The sequence below is a fragment of the Acanthochromis polyacanthus genome, chromosome 1 (genome assembly GCF_021347895.1).
Source record: "Acanthochromis polyacanthus isolate Apoly-LR-REF ecotype Palm Island chromosome 1, KAUST_Apoly_ChrSc, whole genome shotgun sequence".
Taxonomy (NCBI): Eukaryota; Metazoa; Chordata; class Actinopteri; family Pomacentridae; genus Acanthochromis; species Acanthochromis polyacanthus.
This window is the reverse complement of record NC_067113.1, coordinates 26,393,852-26,415,083: the sequence shown is the minus strand read 5'-3', so window position 1 is coordinate 26,415,083 and position 21,232 is coordinate 26,393,852. Positions and strand designations below refer to the sequence as shown.

Here is a 21,232-nt window from a genome sequence, read left to right as displayed (position 1 = left end):
CCACAAATTAGGAAATTAGCAGCTCTCACAGTGGCTAAGGCTATGCTAACAGCTAGCGGCTAAGACTCTGGAAAACAATAATTAATAAAGCTTTAAAATACAGACCTTAGTGGGCGATAAATAAAAGTGACCAAACAGTGAAATATTCAGAAAATAGAGAAGAACAGCCTGCATAACTGCAAGACACGAACTGATTAATCTCAGTCGATCCCACATAAGCAGAATTCAGATATTCACTTTCAGCCATCTTATTAATGAAGAAGCCTAGCTATGAATGACAGATTCTCTGCTGTCACATGCTGTTAAAACACCCCATTTAGCGTATATCAGTGCCAAATATTCCCTAATATCCCTAATGTGGACCATGCATTAATTTTACACACAAATGCACACATAAATCCCAGTTTACATCTCCTGAACCATGCAGGAATTTATATCAGAATAGCCAAAGCAGCTTGATTTTACTCACAGCTTGGGCAAAAGTTTGTCAGCAAGGACATATTTCTTTCCACACACACACATGAATTCTTCCTGTAGCCCTGCAGGTCATCAGACATTGACCAACATTCAAGCAGAATTCATTATGGAAACCCGACACTGTCGACCACAGGAACAGAGAGAAAGTAGCGCCGCAAATGTGCCCGTGCTACATCCGTCTGGCTGTGCATATTTGTGTGTGTGAGCGTATGAATGAGCCCGAGTGTTTTCTCATAACCCAGGATCAATGGAGGAAGATCCTTTTCATTACAGTGGCGGTAAAAGCTGCAGCGGCATTGACCCGTTCTCTCTATTTTGAGCTGTGCCACACACACCTGCTACTCTGCTTTCAAGCACCAACAAGATGAAACCTCAGTTAAGAAGTCTTATTTTGTTTTTTTTTATTCAAGAAGGTTATTAATGTTACACATCACCACAGATAGAAAACATTAGTCCATTAAAAAAAGAGGACTGTGGAATAATAATAACAGTATTAATAATATTAGAGAAGTATTTTTTACAGTCAAAGGGGGCAAAAAGTACGATAATCACCAGCGTGTCCGCCTGACGGTGCAGGCTCGAAGCACAGAAGTTAATAAAAAAAACACTCGTACACACATGCAGCACAAACTGACGAGAAACTTTATCTACCAGCTCCCTGTGGAAGGAGCGCCACTACAAAATACAACTTGTTCCACAGCCTCTTCCGAGCACGACTTTACAAAAATCTGTTCACGTGTCCTTCGTGATGTTTAGGCGCCTTGGTGGAACTTCATCTGAGCGTTTGAGTCTGTATTTTTATCAACATATGATCAAAATTATGGTCGAAAATAAAGCACTTGTCCTTAGAGAAGATATCTTCTGACAGAAGAATGAGAGGTACCTGAAAACAGCTTTGTACAACGGAGTGTCAATACACACAAGAGAAATGGGTGAGCAGGAAGAACACCAGATTGTCCCCACTTAGAGTACAATATAGGGGTAAAATGATTGATTTTCAGAATATTTAACTAATTGGCAACATGATCGATGCTATTTGCGCAAGTTTTCAACACCAAAATTCTAAATTTTTTGCCATTTTTGCTTGATAAATGACTGAACTCAATTAATCTGTATCAGAAATGTTTTTTAAAACATTTCTGATGTTTCACAGATAGCATTTTTGCATAATCACAGGACTAAATTTAAAGATTTTTTTTGGTTCACAATTCACAATATTATCTCATGTCCAAACCCACTTACTCGGTTGTTTTGGAGCGTTCTGTTGTTTTTCTTTGTTTTCCTTGTCATCAGCAGCTGTATTTTGGCCATCGTCTGTATGAACAGCTACAATTCTGTGGCAACTGAGCAAAATACACTTGCTAAAGTGGTTTAACAGCACTTAAACAAGTGGGCAAGTGAACCTTGAATTGAGACTTTTTAAAAATTCTGATGCTCTGACATGGCATTGGTTGGTTGTTTTCATTAATTTTAAGAACAAACTATGGATTTATTTCATTTTTGAAAACAAAAAAATTTCACTTAAGGCAAACTTAAAGCTGCTGTCCGGAGTTTCCGTTTGTTTTCAATTTATGTATCATCTTTTAACAAAGCTTAAATGTGTTAGTCTAGTTCGATACTATAATATAAAGTTAGTATAACGCGATATGAAAATTTATTCCTGAGCTCCGCCTTCCTCTCATAGACCCCCATGTTATTCCAAAAAGCGCCGGTTGCTGCCGACCAATCAAGTTCGAGCTTCAGCTTTGTCATGCTGTCAATCAACAGTTACGCGCACAGCAAGCAAGCCCATGCAGAGGTGTGGGAGAGCTCCGCACTATGCAACCGCGTGCACATTTGTTTTGCTTGTGGAGGAGAGAGCATCAGGGCTCAGCAATTTCCAGAAAAGTTACCAATCCCACGGCTTGTCAGGCCAAGAGACTGCAGGACGTTTTTTGGCTCGGGGTGCTCGCGTCGCTCCCCGACCACGGCCTCCATAGCCCGCCTGACGGCTTCGTTTAGATGCCCGACCTCTGGAGGAAGATGTTGGGGCGTCTGGGACATACTCTTCGTCAGAGGAGTCATGCAATTCTGAACTCTAGATAGAAATAAATAAACAATGTAACACATATACACGCGTAAATGCACTAAGTTTGATAAACAACGCCATCGAGAGGGATACACGAGTGTAATCACATATTGAAACTTTACTCGTTCGTCCTAGCAGATTCATGTTATTTTGGTATTAGGACAAGTTAGACTCAATACAGAATTCTAACGTAATTCCTTTATTATTTACTAAATGTACTAAATGTAGAAGAGGGGAAAACAGCAAAACAGGCAAGATGCTGCAGCACTCCGGGCACTCCTCTCATGCACTGTGCGCGTGCACAAATAAAAGTGCGAAATCAGAGGGACGGAGGGTGGGACCACCAGTGTTTTGGGAGACGCTGCGATTCAAACTCCGGACAGCAGCTTTAATAAAGGGTTGATCAGTGATAGACTGGCAATCTGTCCTGATCCTGCAACACATAAATGATTATAAATAATCAATTCATGGATGGATGGAGTCTGGAATTGTACATATTACCAAGTTGTGAATAAATAAATTTCCTGCAGAGGTCTTTCTGATAATCCAGAAAGCTAGATTAAAAAAGCATGGATACACACCATTGAAAGATCTTTTTTTTTTTACAACCTGACAATTCCAAAGTTGCTCTTCATGTTTTATTACTCATCTATGAAGCCGCGTCCAACCAGCACCGGCTTTAGCCATTATTTTGTGCCGCGCCACTTGCCTGGAAGCTTTCCATAAACATTCTCGTCACTATTGTGGTTTGCCAGAGGGACCAAAAAAGCGAAGGGTGTGCTAGCATGGTTTGATAAACAAACGTTAATCTCCTTAGCGCGGCTTCAACCTCCGTTCCGCGGCAGGTTTTTGCACGCAGCGAAGACAAGACCGTCAGCCTGGCTCGCTGTGCTGCGAGGCCCAGAAACCCTCTTCGTTTTAGAAACAATTCTCTTTCCGTTCCACCGCCTCTCATGTTTACAACGGTAATCCATTCAGTGACGTCTGTATAGGGGTGTCCAACTGTGCATGATCCTCCTTACTCCCCTCCTCCTTCTCCTTCTTCTCACTCCCCATCCACAAGCGATGCTTCCTAAGCTGCCTCTCTCTGGTGGATACTGACACATTTGCTTGTGTATTTCGCGTGCGTCAAACATAAAATTCCCCATTTGGTGTGTTTTTCGAGGGGTAAAAGCACTCATCCTTCTGCAAGTCGTGGCTAATGCTCTTGAACCTGTGGTTGAACTTGACCTTACTGCATCCTTTCCCGCTTTCCGCAGCTGTTGGGTGCTTTGAAACAAGAGCTTTACAAGAGTAAATTCTCTGTTGTGTAATTCAATGGCAACCTCAAACAGCTGCGCGGAGTTTAAGAAGAGCTAGTATTGCCTATAGTTGTTTCGTTTTCTCTGTTTTATCCCCCACGTCAAGGGAAACGTGATTGAGCAAATCCCAGGCCGTTCATTGTGATCTCTCTCTTTCAGCTGCAGCTTCTTCGTTCCCTCTTTGAATTCATCTTAAAGAAACACAGAGGATGTGCGTGCTGAAACCAGAGGTGAAGTAGGGTTTTATAATTCTTCACCTTGCTTCTCTTTCTTCTCTTGTCTGTTCTTTTTTCCAGTCAGGGCTGTTGAGCTGGCGCTGTGGGCAGTATGTATGAGCAGGGAAAAGCAGCTCCCCCGCCGAGTCCACAAGCTGCCAGACATTCCCAAAGTCACTGCTGGATTCAGGGTCTCTAAACCGTTTCCAAATGTAATAAATCTCCATTCACCTGCCACAACCTACTTTGTTTCACTGTCCTTTTTCAGCAGAGTCTTCCTAAGTACAATCTCTGATATTACAAAGATGTCCGGCGCCTTTCAGCTTCACTATAACATCCTTTCGTTCTGCATGGCCTTGTAGTAGTGCTCCTGCTCGGCATGGCTGCGGGCGGACACGGACGGCCGGCGGGGCAGCGTGCCGGAGCGGGACAACGCCTGGCTGTGGCTGTCTATCAATAAATCAGGGTGGGGGGAGGAGGGAGCATGCTGGAGCAAGACGGGTGAGGAGGCAGGGGCATGGAGGAGGAGGGATGAGGTGGAGGAGGCAAAGGGGAAGAGGAGGGATGTGGAGGTAGGTGCATTTGTGAGGACGGGTGAGGAGGTGGCGGCATTTGGGAGGAGGACGGGTGAGGAGGCGGGGCATTTGGGAGGGGGACGGGTGAGGAGGCAGGGGCATTTGGGAGGATGGCGGGAGGGGCGGCGGGGACATCTGAGAGGACGGGTGAGGAGGTGGGGGCATGTGAGAGGAGGCAGGGTGGAGGGGAGGCGGAGGCATCGGAGAGGAGCTGCTGGGGTGTGGAGGGGGAGGCAGGGGGGACGAGGACGAGTGCGGGGGCGGCGGCGGGAGAGGGGATGACAGCAGCTGTGGTGGGGGAGGGAGAGGGGAGGAGGAGGTGGGGAGCGGCGGGGGAGGCAGCTCGGCTCCGCCCTCTGCGCTGCCGCTGGCCGAGGAGGAGCAGAGCGAGTCCGTTTTCACCGGCAGCGTCCGGTAGTCCCGGTAGTGGCTCACATTGTCCTGCCGCTGCAGCGCTGTGCGGTGCTTGTCGCCCGCCGGGTCGGCCGTCATCATGTTGCCGCTGATGGTGTTCCTCCACTCCCACGGCTTGCCGTTGCTGGCCGAGACACGCACCACCGGGTGGTGGGGGGCGTGAGCGTCGATGGTGACGATGCTCCCACTGCCAGCGATGCTCCCTGGGTTGCTCCCAGTGCAGCTGTCTCGATCAGATGGGATCCGATAATACGGTGACTCAGAGCAGTTGGAGCCACCACCGGAGGAGGAGCCACCCTCAGATGTCTTGGTAGATAAATTGACCTGACCGTGACCTTGCTGCTTGGACATGGCTATGACCTGCAGGACAGAGGAACACCTCATCAGAATGCATCCATAAAAACACCCATCCATCCATCATCCATACACCGCCTAATCCTCTGTAGGGCTGTGGGGGACTGGAGTCCATCCCAGCCGACTCAAGGCGAAGGCAGAAGACACCCTGGACAGGTCGCAGTCCATCGCTGGGTTACACATAGAGACCAACAAGCACACTCACATTCATACCCATCTACAATTTAAAGTCACTCATTAACCTCAGCATGTTTTTGAACTGGGGGAGGAAGTCTGAGAACCTGACGAGAACCCACACTGCACAGGTGACACAGAAATATCCCAAACTGAGGATCTTCTAGCTGTGAATCGCTGGTCCGAGGATCAGTGCAGCCCCTATATAAAAACATTTCACTACTAAAATTAGCAAATTGTTATTGGCAGAAAGAATCCAGAGTTCAGACACTTTTATTACAGTAAACATTGTAAAGGGTAACAGTAGCATATAAATATCCCTCTGAGAATTTTCAGTAAGATTTAACTCCAACTGTAATCAGTCTTTGAACTCTTTTGGGAGCACTTTATATTGGAAACTAATCAGTGAAATGGCTTCTTCTAGTGTTGTTCTGTTTGGGTTTTACTAACATGATAAATCATTAATGCGTGTCGTACACAATGTTTGGTGGCTTTTAAATCTCCCCTACTGTCTAAGCTACATTTTTCAGACCTGGCTGTAAGCCACGGCTCAAGATAATGCAGTCCTGATCATTTGTATGCATTCACTTTCTAATTTCCACCTCACCTGGGTGACTCTCTGTTGGCTGGGAGGCTGGTTGGGTTGAGTGTTGGGCACCCTGGGAGTCGACACAGCGATGGGCCCTACTCCAGGCTCCTTCACTCCTCCCTCTGTGAGCGACAACCACTTGGCTCGAGTCTTGGCACTCTTCGGGGAGACGGGCGGCGGCCGGGAAGCCTCCTCTGGGATGTGAATGAGCGGTGGCGCCACAACCATCCTGGGTGCGGTCGGCGTGGCCGTGCTGTTGTTGGCCTGCACCGTGGGGTAAAGAGACGACGGCATCCCCTGGTCGCCTCCTTCTCCTTCTTCGCCTCCCCTGTCCGTCCCCTCCTCCTCGTCTCGGGAGCTCTGGCTGCGGAGCTCCACCGAGCGCTGCTTCCACTCCGACACAAGCTGCCGAGACCTCTGGGGGTCAAAGGGCACGTGGAAGGTCATGTGGCGCTGGGTTGCGATTGGCTCCTCTGAAGGAGAAATGGGGCTGTTGCCGTTTGCAACCCGGGGCAAAGTGTTGCTGAAGGTTACCATGGTTTCCTTGCCCATGGGGCCACGGGTTGCCAGGAGCTCCACGTCAGCGCTGGCTCGTTTGAGGGAGGCCAGAGACGCCTTCTCCCTCCTTACCTTACTTCGAGCTCCTGACCCCAACCCAGCCCCGAGCTCCTCCCTGCTCTCGGACACCCGTGGAGTTTTTCTGTACAGCGAATCGTGGCTCCGTTGGCTCAACACCCTCAGACCGTCCTTCTGCTGGGACAGAGCCAGTCTCTGTAAGGTGGGAGCATCTTCCTCTGACGCTTTGAAGTTTCCCACAGCGTATACAGCCTAATGAGGGACAGGCGGAAACAGGGAGGGAGGTAAGGAGGAGAGAAAAAATGAGCAGATAGAAGCACACTGAATGTTAAATAAAGACTAGAGCGTGAAAACGTATTTTCTTTAATCTTTGGGAGAGAAAAATTGTGATTTTCCTATTAGTGTGCATGAATAGTCTTTTTTTTCCCTCCTCCTGTTTCGTCTGAGGTCAGCATGAATCACTCGCTTCCCTCATCGTCTAATGACAGGAGGAAATGCTCCCCCTCTTACAAAGTGAAAGACGAGAGAAAAGCGAGGGAGAGGAAGGAGGACGCGTGGAGAATGGCAACGACAAGTTTTCTTAAAATGAAGTGTGAAATTGTTCCAGAGAATTCTTATCGGATTATTCATTCTCTCTCCCTTCCCTCCGTAATAGAAAAATCTATATATAGCCTGCCAAAAAAAAAAAAAAAAGGAAAAAAAAAACTGCTGGGACAGAAAACTATGGAAGCCACTCAGGCGGGGGGGAGAGGTGATGAAAAAAATAAGCGTTTGTTAACACATGCTGGGAAAGTGTTAGAATAACACAATGGGATAGTTTAGTCACAGCAAAAACAGAAAAAAAGCCACTTTATCTAAAAAAAATCTATTTGTGTGTGTTTTGTCATTCCCACCATGCCGCCTACTGACTGCTAACTCCTCCCTGAGGACAAAGCAAATCCCTAAATGCATAAAAGCATACGATGGTCCTCATTCACACACTCAAGCGGACAAACAAAATTCAATTAAAGGACAATTTCACTGGTAAAAAAACGGCTTCTAGCAAGCAAAATAATTAAGCACTCCAAGTGATACCGAGCTCGACAGATCCTCTGTGCTTGTCTTTTGCACTTTGTCCAACTGACCAGGTAGACTCCGACGCCGGCTCCTATCAGGTACCCCACGTAGACGTCTATGGGATGACTGCGGTGCTGAGTTATCTGCGTCAGGCCAGCGAGGCCCGCCGCCATGCAGAAAGCAAACACCAGCAGTGGCTTCAGCAGCTTCGTCGTGCTGTTGATGCTGGCGTTGAAATACATCTGCAGAGAGAGATAAAAGACACGACTTAGGAAAGGACAAACAGCTTAGACGTATGGAGAGTGCGGCAGAGTCTTTACTTAGAGGAAGATGTAGGAGTTTGATGATAAAAATGCACTCTGAAAAATGAATACACATGTGTAAAGCTCAACAGTTTACATGTTATGGTTCTATTGATTTTTCTGCACAAAAGCTAAAATGGAAAGACGCCAAGTTGTGGTCTGAGAGGGCAGAACTATAACAGTTTCATAATTTTATTTCTCATTTTTGATTATTTTACAGATTTTTCCTGTCCCGCTATATTTTACTGTACTTAAATCAGCTAAAAATGTCATTATTTCACAAATATTTGCCATTTTGAGAAAAAAGAAACACTTTTTTTCTATCTTAAAACTGTTATTTTACATATTTTCCCTGTTTTGTTAAATTACATATCATACCTAGAAAATCATTTTTAAAAAGTATTAATGTACATGTTAACGGCAAAAATAATGTCCAAAACTGTTAATAACACACAAAAAAATCTATAATTTTACAAATGTTTTACAACATTTGGCTGTAAAATGGTCTCATTTTTACTGTATTAATAGTAGCTGAAAATGTCAGTATTTTATAGACATTTGCCTTTATTCAAAAGAAAAATTCTATATTTCAATGGTAAATGATTTCAGCATTTTTTTTTTTTTTACAGTTTTTGTTACATTACAGGCAACAACTACTAAAATCACAGAAAAAAGTATTAATTTACATGCAAACCTCCAAAAAAAAAAAAAAAAAAAAAACTGTGAAAGACATGAATATCAAAAATCGGTATTTTTGCAACTGATATTTTGTCCTTTTGCAATATTTGGCTGGAAAATTACATGACTTTGTATTACAAATAAATCCACAAAAAAAGATTTCTAAGATATTTGCCATTATTTGGAAGAAAATTATGTATATTAATGTATATTGAAGTAAAAAGTATTCCATTGTCTTTTAACTTATTTTTCTGGCACACTTGCTGCCAGCTTTTCTACATAATTATTTTTTCAAAGCCAGACTGCTTAATCCTCGATAGCAGCATTAATGTTATGACCGTGGTTTCATATTTAGCTGTTTCGACTGAAAAATGGTATTGATCATCTTGTCTAACCTATTTTACTTTGTTTCCAGATTGAAGATTTCTCCGCAAGCGTGGGACAGATTGAAAAACTTTTTAAAAAGTGTCCTTTCATAAAAGATTTAATCTTGTTATGTAAAATTTCCACATCTAAATGATCCCGCCTGGATCCGTCCCTTTTGTAGTCTGCATATGCATTTGCCTGCTTTAAAAAATCGTCTGACAGCGAAACGGAGTTGATGAGGGAGCAGCAGATTCAGTGGAAGGAGAAGAATATATATTTACGGTCTCTGTACATTCACAGTCTGTGCATGCACGCCACATTTCCATTACAGAAAGTTGGAGACAGCTGAGTGACAGAACAGCCGGCTTTGCAAAAACATCCTTTTTAACAAGCTTGTCCATCCAGCACTGAGCATAAAAAAGCCTCTGCTATTCTTAAAGCTAGAGGGAAAAGCTGTCAAGAACGGGGGAGATTTCACTTATATTCAACGCAGATCTTCTCTGCACTTCTTGAATAAAGCATCTGCCTTATGAAGGGATCTTTCTTGTGTGTTGTGTGTTTATTTCCCTTCCTGAGACTGAATTCGCTAAATAAATAAACGTCTCGATGTGGTGGGCAGTGACGAACAATGCCGAAAAGAAAAATTACCTGACATCAGTGAGCAGATTAGACAACATGTTGTAACTCAAGCAACTCAAACAGCTGCTTCCCACCGCCTCCTCCGCTTTTTCTCGTCAGAAATCTGTCTAGTGAGCTTTAATGAGCGCACACTGGGCTCAGTGAGGCAGCAGTGATATGGCCAGTAGCTTGCAACAGCCATCGGTGGAGGAGTGCGTATGTATGTATGTGTGTGGGAGGGTGTTACCTCATGGAAAAATGACAGTGCTACTTTGCCATACAGTCCACATATTGCTGCAGTCAGCGCTGGATTACAGAACGGCAAAAAAAGCTGACCGATACGCATTCAAATGTAAAAAAAAGTCTGACCTCAAAGGACAGTTTCGGTTATATTTTTAATGCGATTTAGACATTTCTTTGGCCTGAGGGCAGTTTGCAATCCGGAAATCTCATAGTGAGTAAACAGTGCAATGCAATTGTGATTTATATGAAGCGACAGTGATTTCATTCGGGGAAGAAATCCTCCGATGAGGCAGCGAGTTTAATGATGCCAGCAGCAGTGTGTGTTAAGAAGTAGTAGGAATTCGTGACAATTTAAGAAAGAACAACGACATGTGGTGCAAAAATACGAGCGTAAGAGTAGGATTTTGCAAAAATATGAAATACAACAGGGTTAATTAGTTGTTGTCATACATAAACCGTCCATAAGAGACAACACACACATTCACAAACACATCATATTACACAAACACATGCAGCAATTAAGGCAAAGGAAGTGCTTACAGAGATATATACAGCAGCGAAGCCAGAGAGCGTTGCATGCTGGGATGGAAATGTTTTCCTAAGGGGAGAAAGGAAGAGAGTTAGGTGTGAAAGAGAAAATAAATAAATAAATAAATAAATAAAGCGATTCCTGCAGTGTGTATTCTGAGTGTGTTTTACTGCCTCTTGAACACACCTGAATAAAAGTGTCAGGGCTGCTCTCGTTATATGTGGTGTCTGGATTGTGTTCGACATTAAAACCTGTGTGGCTGCTCGACTGAGTGTTTGTCAAACTGAGCGTGGCGTGCCCTTGGATGTGAGCATTAATAAACACAAACAGAATACCATGGGGCATTAGTGCAAACATTAGAGAAGAGTGAATGAGTCGAGGTCACAGCCGCTAATTTAGAGTTTATAGAACTGAAACACAAATCTCATTTAATTTCCCTTGTTAAGGCGGTCTGTCTGTGAGTCTGTGCATTTGTCCTTGTCTGGCACTCTGGTGTTTATCTTCTGTGTAATGGTTAGGTAAATGTTCTGGTCTTTGTGGAGCCAAATTTGAGTTTAAGACCCTGAGAGTGAGTACACTTTGTAATGTCTTTAAGGTCTGTTTGAGGATAGGCTTCTTTTACTGCTTCAGGCGATAATAACATTAAGGTTAATCCTCTGAATCCCAAAACCTTCCGGCAGGTTTGAAAAGCATGTTATCTTTAGAAAACTGCCAATATTGTACCATTGATCTTTCAACAGTCCTTAAAGTCTGTCAAAAAAACCTGACCAAATCTAGGCTTAAAATCACAATATTTCCTCAAAATCACTGTATACATGTCTAATTTAAAAAATTCACCAAAAATTAACCATTCAGTCTAACCAGATTCTGTAAAAAAGAAAAAATCTGCACAAATTGTCAGCGCAATCGTAAAGCCATGAGTGACTGAGCTGCAACTGACAGCCATGTGACAAAAATCCAGGAAGTATTTGACTGAACTGCAGGTTGTGTTTACATACTGCAGATAAAAGGCAAGTATGGAAAGAAATGAAAAATGCAAGTAGCAAAACATCTGTAGTATGTACCTTTTTTTTTCCAATATTGGAAACACCTGTGGTCATTTGGAAAAATTTTGCACATTTCAGGGCATTTCTCCCAATTTTTTGGAAAATAAATAAATAAAAGGAATTCAACTTTAGAAGTATCGTTAAAACGTAGAGTGATATCTACGATGTAAGGCATTACAACATTGCTATTCTCCGCAAAACACAATTTCGAGTTATCTCTACTGCTCGTCATGGCTGTGCTGCTTCCATAAAGGTGTAGGACTTTATATTGCAGTGAAAAATGAGCCCACAGTGGCCAGAAATCTAACGGGAGCAACAAACGCCCATAAGTGCTTGAAATCGTTGGAATTCAGATCCAAAGCTAAAAGTGCACCATCCAATATGTCTTGCTTTTCCTCCAGTTATTTTTAGATTAAAAGCTAAGAAGAGTATTATGTCAAGCATAGAAGTAGCAGCATGTGCGTTTGTACGACTAGGATTATCCCTGTATCAGCTCCTTTTAGCTGTAATCTTTCCTGTGTGTTTGCGCTTATTATGTCTATCATACCCATATGCTGGATCTTGTTTGTCTGACCTATGTCTGCGAGTTACAGACTGTACTACTAAAGAGCATCATCAAAAGCCACACTCAGCCATAGCACCTGCAAGGGAGATGCTGCAGCTGAGCGTGAAGGCAATTTGCTAAGTCTTGTAGTACAAATAAACACTTAACTTGACTAAGAAGCATATCATTATTAAGCATTATTTTAAAACTCCAGCTGTAATAACAAGTTCTCGCTTTATCTATTTTAATCTTACATAATCCTCTTCAAATGCAAATGAGTTTTGATGACTCCTCTTCTGCTCGACGCTTGCACGACAGCGATGTGTAACAATATTCAGCACACCGTGCACCCACTGCAAATCCTTTTATTATCATGAGAAGACACATTTAGCGGCACCCTTTAATGAAGCATATATTTCTATGCAGGTATGTATACAACATACCAATCAACAAACCAAGACCTACAGTTGTGAACTCAAGTTTACATGAACTTGTAAAGTCTATCCATATCACGACAGCCTTGAGTTTCCAATGACTCCCAGAACGCTTCATTTTCGATGATGGAATGAATGAAACACATCTTTGAAGCAAAAAGCAATCATGCATTTTGGTTCTTTCATGGATGTATGGTAGGTCTTCTGGAAACCTGCTGCATCAAAAATATACAAACATGACAAAGTCCCTTTGAGCCATTTAATTTCTGGATCACAAGAAAAAAACATTTGAGCAAAACTATTTTTGAAGGACAGAAGGTGAGATCTCTTAACTTCAAGAACACCAAACCTACTGTCAAGCATGGTGGTGGCAGTATTATGCTCTGTTGCTTTACACAAAGTAAACAAAATAAATAAGAAGAAGGATTACCTCCACACTCTTCAGGAAAACTGAAAATTATCATCCAGAATGTTGGGTCAACAAGACAGTAACCTCAGACACACATCATGCATGGTAAATAAACAGCTAAATCAGGCTAGAAAGTCCTGACTGAAACCACATCAAGATCCAGTGAACTGTGCTGAAGAGACAAGTCCATGTTGTTAAACTAAATATAGTTTAACAACATCAGTTCTGCTGAGAGGTGTGGTCAAAGATACAATCAGAAGCTTGAGCAAAACTACCAAAAGCACCAACTTGAGGTGAAAATGGCCAAAGGACATTGAACCTAATATTGCCGTATGTATATTTTTGACTCAGGAGATTTCGACATATTTCCACAATATCTGCTATTGGTACCAATAAACTAAATTTGATTGCTTTCCAACACAGACTTGAGCACAGTCCACAGATTCTAGATGGGTTTTCAGCCATTACATTTAAGCCAATTTCATTATTCCGCTTATTAGCAAAACAGCCCCAGAGCATGATACTGCCACCACCGTGCTTAACAGTAGAATAGATGCTCTTGGAATTGACTGTTTTGCTTTCTCTCCTCTGAACATATTTCTGCTTCTTGTGGCTGAACAGCACAACTTTTGTTTCATCTGAATCAGAATTTCTGAAGCACCCTTGAAATAGAAAAAGTCAATGACTTGCTTGTATGCTTTTGACCAATTTTGTATATTTTTGACCAACATATTTTGACATATTTCCAGAAGACCTATAATAAATTTATAGAAAAAAACTACATAAATGACATATTGTTTTTCTTAGACAAAGACACGTGTTTCAATGATTCTATAATAGAAAATCAAGAGCGGTAGGAGTCACTGTAAACTCAAAACTGCCATGAAATACACCGTCTTTTCAAGTGTATGTTAACTTTTGTTTGTGGTTGTATAGTGGGAAGATTCTGTCAAAATAAACTGGTAATGTATTGCATTAACTGTACTGTATGTACATTTTAAATTCAGGCAAATGGAGACCTTCTGCGTCTTTCTGTGCTCCAACTGTGAGTCTTACCTCGCTGACATAATAGCATACTGATCTTTCCCCATGCAGATGTCCTGTGTGATGTAAGCGTTATTGTCACATGACACTCCCGGGGCCGTGTAGTTGGGCTGACAGACGGTGAGGAAGAAAGGGGCGTGGTAACCGGTAGCTAACTGGATGACATCTGTCACCAGGGCTGTTGCCAGGAGACCGAACACATGAACACCTGAGGGAGAGAGGGGAGAGAGGGACGTAAGAGGCACAGGATGGTGAGGCAGCCTCGGTAAGTGAACTAAAGGCCTCCGGTGGTTTCCTCGCACCGAGCATTTCATTTAGGAGCGGCTGCGGGAAAAACAAACGCCAAATTTGCCGCGACCTGAAGCGACACCACGAGCCTCCCGTTTGTTGCCGAGCTCGTGCGCAGACGAGTGAAATTCGGCAAGGTGAATTAATTACTCTTTTCACATCAAAGCTCAGACTCCGCCTCGAGATGTTTCCTGTGAAGTATTATATCATGCCTGTTTCATTTCAAGTCACCCTTCATTTAATGCATGTAATTAGCTTATTTCTCTACTCTAAAAAGTGGAAAAAGTTAAGGGGGTAGTCAGCTGGTGAGTAGAATAATTTGTCTGAGCTAAAATTGTTTTCCGTCTCAAAAACAATACAACATTATGCTTCTAACTGCTCACTGGCCTTACTTTAAGATTGTTCACTTTATCGAGAATTCATTTTGCTTATCGGACAGCGTTAAAACAAAGAAAAGCAGACAAGAAATTGAAAAAATACATTCAAAATTCACATTTAAACATGCTTTTGCAATGCTGTCACACTTGCGCGGTTATCGCCTGCCTTATATAAATCAATAACGTGATCTAGATGCCGTTTTGAGGGTTGCCAAACTACTATTATGTCCATTAACAGCCTCTCACATAACTGTAATGTGCTCTGAACAAGAATGTGAACTCCTACAAGCAAAAACACCCAAAAGGACTGGTAGCTGGACTCACCGACGAAGCGCACAGTTCTGCGTAGGAAGGAGTTGAAGCTGCAGCCTCCGGCATTTATACTGCCCTCCGACTTGGGACAAGTCTTCATTTTGGACTGCATACAGTACATCAGGCCCTCCCCCATCATGATCTGCAAACAAAACGAAGGAGAGCGGTGCGTAGATGTAGGTATTTTCAAACCACCGAGCACCAAATATAAAAAGACAAAGAAAAAATAGGTACAGAAAGGGGGAAAAGTGTTAAAGTGCTACTAATGTCAGATACAAATGTTTGTGATCGTGAGAGAGCGTGGCAGACAGAGAATGGAGGCAAGGTGCTATCGAACAGCGATCACTTCCAATCAGAGTGATAGATGAGTGTGGGAGAGGTCTGTTCGTTTCCATGCCGCTGATGGATTAGCAGTGTGTGTCTGTGTGTGAGCGCGTGTATTGATTAGGGGGTGCCGTAGCATGTTTGATGATGTGCGCGGGAATGTCAGGTGTATATTTATCAATGTGCCTATTGATCTTAGTGTTTCTGAGGGGAGATTGAATTTGCTTTGCAAGCGTCCAAGAGGCCGTGACTTTGCATGTTTGTGAGATTAATGCATTTGCGTGTTTGCACGAGTTCGTGGGACGTATGTGTGTTGCATTTACGATCCCCCTCAAACACACTGTGGGTCACTGGAATTCCTTGTGACAGGCATAAGAACACTGTGTTGTGTGTGTGTGTGCGATGGACTTACGGACGCTGCGGGACCAGCAAAGGCCAAACTCAGCAGCATCAAAAGAGGGATGAGCTCATCGCCCGTCTCCACATAGGGCATGGAGAGATCGCGGTCATGGCAACGGAAGCCCACCATTGCCGGGGACAAAACATCTGTCAGCTCCAAGAAGTACAGGGACACCAAGGAGGACAGGACGATAGGGAGCTGCATAAAAACAAGGCCAAGGGCAAAGAATGACTAGCATGTAAAATTTGCTCGGAAAGAATGTGATTCACGCAGTGTTTCATCTAAACTTTTACATTAACACACACAAGGGCAAAGAAGGAAATGATGCCATGGTATTTGCTGTTCCCTGCTTGCATTAGAGATCAAATGCATCCATTCAGTCAACACAAATCACTCACTACTGCTATGACTGTACAGCAAAAAGGAGTCATTCAATAGTGATTGATTTGGTAAATGCAGTGAGCAACGTTGACTCATCAATACATCCAATCTGGCCACGCGTACCTCTACAAAATAAAAGCACGGCAGCAGCGTCATGCTGTCTTTGGGCGGCTTCTTCTTGGCTTTGTTTTTGGGGGACGTCATCTTGGGGTGGGACCAGTCACAGCCTGTCGGGAGAACAGATTGCGAAGAGAAGATTCAGAGCACATTCCACCATCAATATTTCTGAAAGCATCAAAAAAGATGTTCAAACTTCTGCCAGGCCGCGGCTCGTCTGATGAGTCAAAGATGGGCTCAAGAAAAAAAGTTTTGAAAGAATGCTCGGAGCTGAAAAGCACAGATTTTAAAACCTTCGTTTGAAGAATCAGCTTTTGTATTAATAACAACAGATAATAAAAAGTATTCTGAGCTTGATAACGCAGCGCCTAATTAGTTTTTGAGCACCCATACAGGCTCAATAATGAGGCCCATTATTTTGAACATGCACATTTAATAACCACTCAGTGACTGAATGACACGTGCAATGAAACACACACAAGGGTATGAAAAGGCTCTATTTTGAAATGTGAACGTTCAGTCATGGTGAATTCAACAAAAAGAAAAACATTTCTAACACCAAATCCACCTTCCTTACTTACTAACACACATATAAAGATATCTCCTGTCTGCCATCAGTAACCTGTAGGCGATCAGGAGGCCTCAGAGAGAAGCAAAAGCCAAGGGCACAAATGGAAAACTCAACAGAGTTAAATATTCACAGCACTCCCCTACAGCTCCCCATTTCTCCCCCATAAGTGCCCATCTCCACTCAACTCTTCCCTCTTTTCCAATTCTACCCTCTCTACCTCTCCTATCTCCTCTTGTCCCATTTTACTTATCGCTGTGCTCCTTGATCACCTATCATCCATCCCTCCCTCTTCCTACCAATCTGACTTCGTGGTGCCAACGTTTTCCTCTTGACCTCTTTTTCTCTCTCTCAGTATCAACTCTCTGATTCTCACTCTTTTTCTATCAACATTGTCTACTCCCGTGTGCGCTTATTTCGAGTTTGTATTGATTTTTTTTTATTATAAAAGTGCCTACTGGCCAATATGAAGAAAGCGTGGATGAGATTTTGCACTAAAAACCTCAACACTGTGAGCCAAAACATTCAAACCTGTGTGTCAAAGGCCTGCTCACCCAACTGGTTATTCGCAATGGGTCTTACTGGTTGATTTAGAGCGGATTGAACAAAGGGTTTATCCGAAGCTCAAGTCCAAAAATACTACCCGAAACTCATATTTTCTGAAATCTGTCAACCCATCTGTAACTCTCTCTGCCTCTGTCATCTCCTGCCTCTCTCGTCTCTCCGTTTCATTGTGTTTTGCTGAGTTTTTGTTTGCTTTTTTCTCCCTCGCTCTCCCTTCTTGTACCTCTCTCTTCACCGTTCTTGCCATATATCTGTCAACAAATCCCCGTCTGCTTTTTTTTCTACCTTCTCTCGCAATCTGACATTCTTCCTTCACACCTCTCTCTCTTTCTACCCCCCCCCCCCATTTTTTTCCTCCATCCTCCCTTCTTTCTGTCTCTCTCCAAGATAAGAGGGCCTGACCCCGAGGCGATGGAAGGCGCAGAAAATCAAAGACTTCTACTGTCTAATTTCCATGACTGCTAGAAATGTATTGGAGAGGGAGAGGAGAAGATAAGCACAGATGAAAGAAAAGAATGAGGAAAAAAAAGCAATGTAGTGTAACTGAAGTGTGTATATATTTGTATGTCTAGTGGTAGTGGGTAAGCAGGGGGTTGAGGATCAGAGACAGGGAGGATATTGGGATGGATGGATTCCAGTCTGGCTGAAAGCAGCTTAAGAAGATGCAGGGTCCTGGGTCTCACTCTCCCAGCAGCTTGGTCTCATTGACCTACTCCAGTCAGCACTTAAACCTCACCCCATCACACAGAAACACACAGACTGAGCCTCTCGACTGCAGAAAAGGGGCTCGTTTATCTACTAAACCAGCGTTTGTCCTCTGGGACGCATCCCATGTGTGTGTACTTTTGAGCTGCTGCTGCTCGCTTTGTGCTTGCAAACATCACCAAACTGTTGGTGTGCGTCTATAGTCTGAGCAGTACATCTTGTCTGTGCGTATCAGTGTGAATGAGGTGGGTTGTATAGCCTGCGGTGGAGAGGAACAGCCTGTCAGACGGCAAGGAAAACACAAGACTCGGTGACCACCGGCGCGGCGGTGGGGGTGGGGGTGTGACAGACGGAGGCGGGTAAGTAGGCTGTAATGTACAGATGGGTGACAAATGAAAGAGAAAAGGCCCTCGGTGGAATGTCTTGGATCACCACAAGCCTCCAGAACAGATCCAGTGGCAGGGATCAGTGAACTCCGCTGGACGGATAGACACCAGTGTGTTCAAATACATTCTCTAGTGTTGTGTTCAGATGGTGATAGAGAAGAAAAGTGTCCCACTGGTTGGATTAAACTATAGAAAATGAGCAAATTCATGTTCAAACCATTCCATGACCACGTGGTATCCCATATTGTAGCACACTGTAGTAGATATTCTCATGGGGCTGCAAGCAACCAGCTACTATTTTCATTATTAATCCATTACATGATTGTTTTGTCTATAAAATGTCAAAAAAAAGGTCAACTATAATGTTCCAGAGCCCAATGTGGCATTCTCAGACGTGTTCCAAAAGCCCCACAAAATACAAAAATATAGCCAGTTTCCCATCATTTGACAAAGTAATGCAGTAAATGTTTGCCTTTTAGCTAGCTGGGGAGTCATGTTTTCCAATGTTTTAATAGAAAACTTGTTAAAATGACTGGTTGATCAGTTAGCCCCATAGCTGGAGATTTCTTTATTGTATTACAGCCCACTTTAGCACTATATACTACAGCATGGTGGATTGTTTGGACTTAAGGGTTCACGGGATGATTTAAAGGACAAGGGAAGATGCAGACATCATGCTTAATATGGCTTCTAATGGGAAAGAAGATGGTTTTGTGTGGCTGAGCTGTTCACTGAATATCTGAGATGATGCTATTCACGTAGTTTTCCATGTTTGCATTTTTCAAAATGGTAGTTTTTTTTTTTTTTTAAATTTAAGTAAACCTGCATTAGGACAATAATCATTCCATCAATGTCGGATTTTTCACTTTAACCAAAAGAAAAACTCACATGGATGATATTATAGCAATATATATAGAAACAAAAAACATAATTGTGTCAAATCCATCTTAAACTATATCTACTGTTTTTTTTTTAAATGTTTTTTTTTTCTGGCAAACTACAAGTGTAGAAAGGTGGAGCGAGAGGAGGCAACCGCTGTTCAACTGTGCTCCATGTTAGGACCAGACAGTTACTGGAGGTGGATTATTTATAATGTTTTCACATGTGCAACCTAACATGATATAAATTTTTCATTTTTACGATTGCTGTCAATATCTGTGGCTCACAATATCCCCAATTTGAATCAAACTAGAATGAAAAAACACAACTATTTCTCTAATGGTGACGTTTTTCTTGATGCTTTGGTGTGAGCACAAAAACACATCTGTGTAGTTATTTTATGACCTTACAGCACAGCACATAGCATCTCTTAACAAGCATTCTAACCACAATGCACTGGCTAAAGCCACTGCTCCTCCTCTGACCCCTTGTTCACAGACATGGGCCTGAAAATGAATTAATGAGGTGAGCATAAAGTGCAGCAGTGCAGCTTTTCTATTCTCATCCCACTATGTATTCATGCATTCATCAGGAAAGTTATTGAGCTGCCTATTGCACAGCTACTGCAGGGCCCCTGAACATGCACAGTGACATAAAGGGGACACACATGTTCAGTTTGATGTGAAGGACAGAAATTCAATTGAACTCATGCTCGTCCAAAGTTAAAACACTTCATCCATCATTTAAAGATGCTTTCTTATTCTAATTGTATAAATTCAGTACATAATGATGATGGCTGCATCTTTCTGAGGATGCATTCTGCTTTAATTGTTGTTTCCCATCCGTTTGGAGGTTACTGCTCCACATTCTGACTCTCCACTCACTACACTCCAAAAAAAATGAGAATCCTAGCAGTCACACCTCCACATGCAGAAATCAGGAGACAGCGTATGAGATCATCAATTATGGAAACGTGAAAACCATGTGCTGATTTTTTTTCCTCTTCTTCCCTGCCTTCCTCGCCTCTCGGATGATTTCAAACACAAACCGGACCTCACCTCTGTCCCGGGGGCTCCGCGAATTCACCGAATCCCGTCGCCCCCTTCCCCCCCGGCGCGGTCGTGCGTGCTGCTCCAGTTTTGCGGCGCACCGTCCCCTTTAATCCATCTTTTCTCAAGTCACCCCCGAAATCCCAAAAAAAGGAGAGGAGGATAAAAAAAAGAAAGCACCCCTCTCTCTGCCTCTAATATTTAGAGAGCGCTCCGGCGTGTGGCTGCTCTCGGAAGGAGGGCTGATGGGAGTAAGTGGGGAGACATCCACGAGGGGAAAAAAGAAAGAAAGCAGGGATGGCGAGAGAGAGAGAGAGATGCTGATGGTGGAAAGTCCAATTTGCCGCACTTGCTGGTTACGCGTCCCTCTTCGTTCCTTTCTATTTCCTGGCTTTCGGGATGAGAGTGGAGAGATTCACGTGCGTCCTCCCGGTTCCTCCCATTCACTTGCACCTGCAGGTTTCCTTCAGTTCGGAACACACGCACAAAAAAAAAAAAAAAAAAAGATGCGCAAGAACCGCTAAATGAGAAGCGTATAGGAAATAGGAAATAAAGCTGGTTTGTATACGCACAGCATCCGCTTTTACGCGTACGCAGTCAGCTTCTCACACACACATACACACACGCGCACACACACACAAAGGCATGGGGTGGTGGGGGTGGTGGTGGAGGAGGGTTGAGGGGGGAGGAGAGAGTTGTGGTGTGTGTGTGTGTTCTTATGGGTTGGGGGAGGAGACAGTCTGGTCCACACACAGAACGCGCTCGTCTTTTTTCCTTTTTTTCCCCCTTCCCCTCACCCCCCTTCTGCTGGATTCCTGTTTCTGGGGGCTCCAAAGCAGCAAGGCGACCAAGACAAAGAGGGGGTAGATG

General features: G+C 43.4%; 1 protein-coding gene across 1 annotated transcript; it reads right to left on the bottom strand.

Annotated features, from left to right (window-relative positions):
- Positions 1-866: 866 nt before the first annotated feature.
- On the bottom strand, positions 867-21,031 carry LOC110972922 (phospholipid phosphatase-related protein type 3-like). Its single transcript, XM_051956685.1, is given in 11 exon segments — positions 867-4,535; positions 4,538-4,700; positions 4,703-5,410; positions 6,186-6,995; positions 7,868-8,041; positions 10,547-10,604; positions 14,025-14,220; positions 15,002-15,131; positions 15,726-15,911; positions 16,218-16,321; positions 20,372-21,031. Coding segments are annotated over 10 exon segments (2,652 nt in total). The 5' UTR covers positions 16,299-16,321; positions 20,372-21,031; the 3' UTR covers positions 867-4,389.
- Positions 21,032-21,232: the final 201 nt, after the last annotated feature.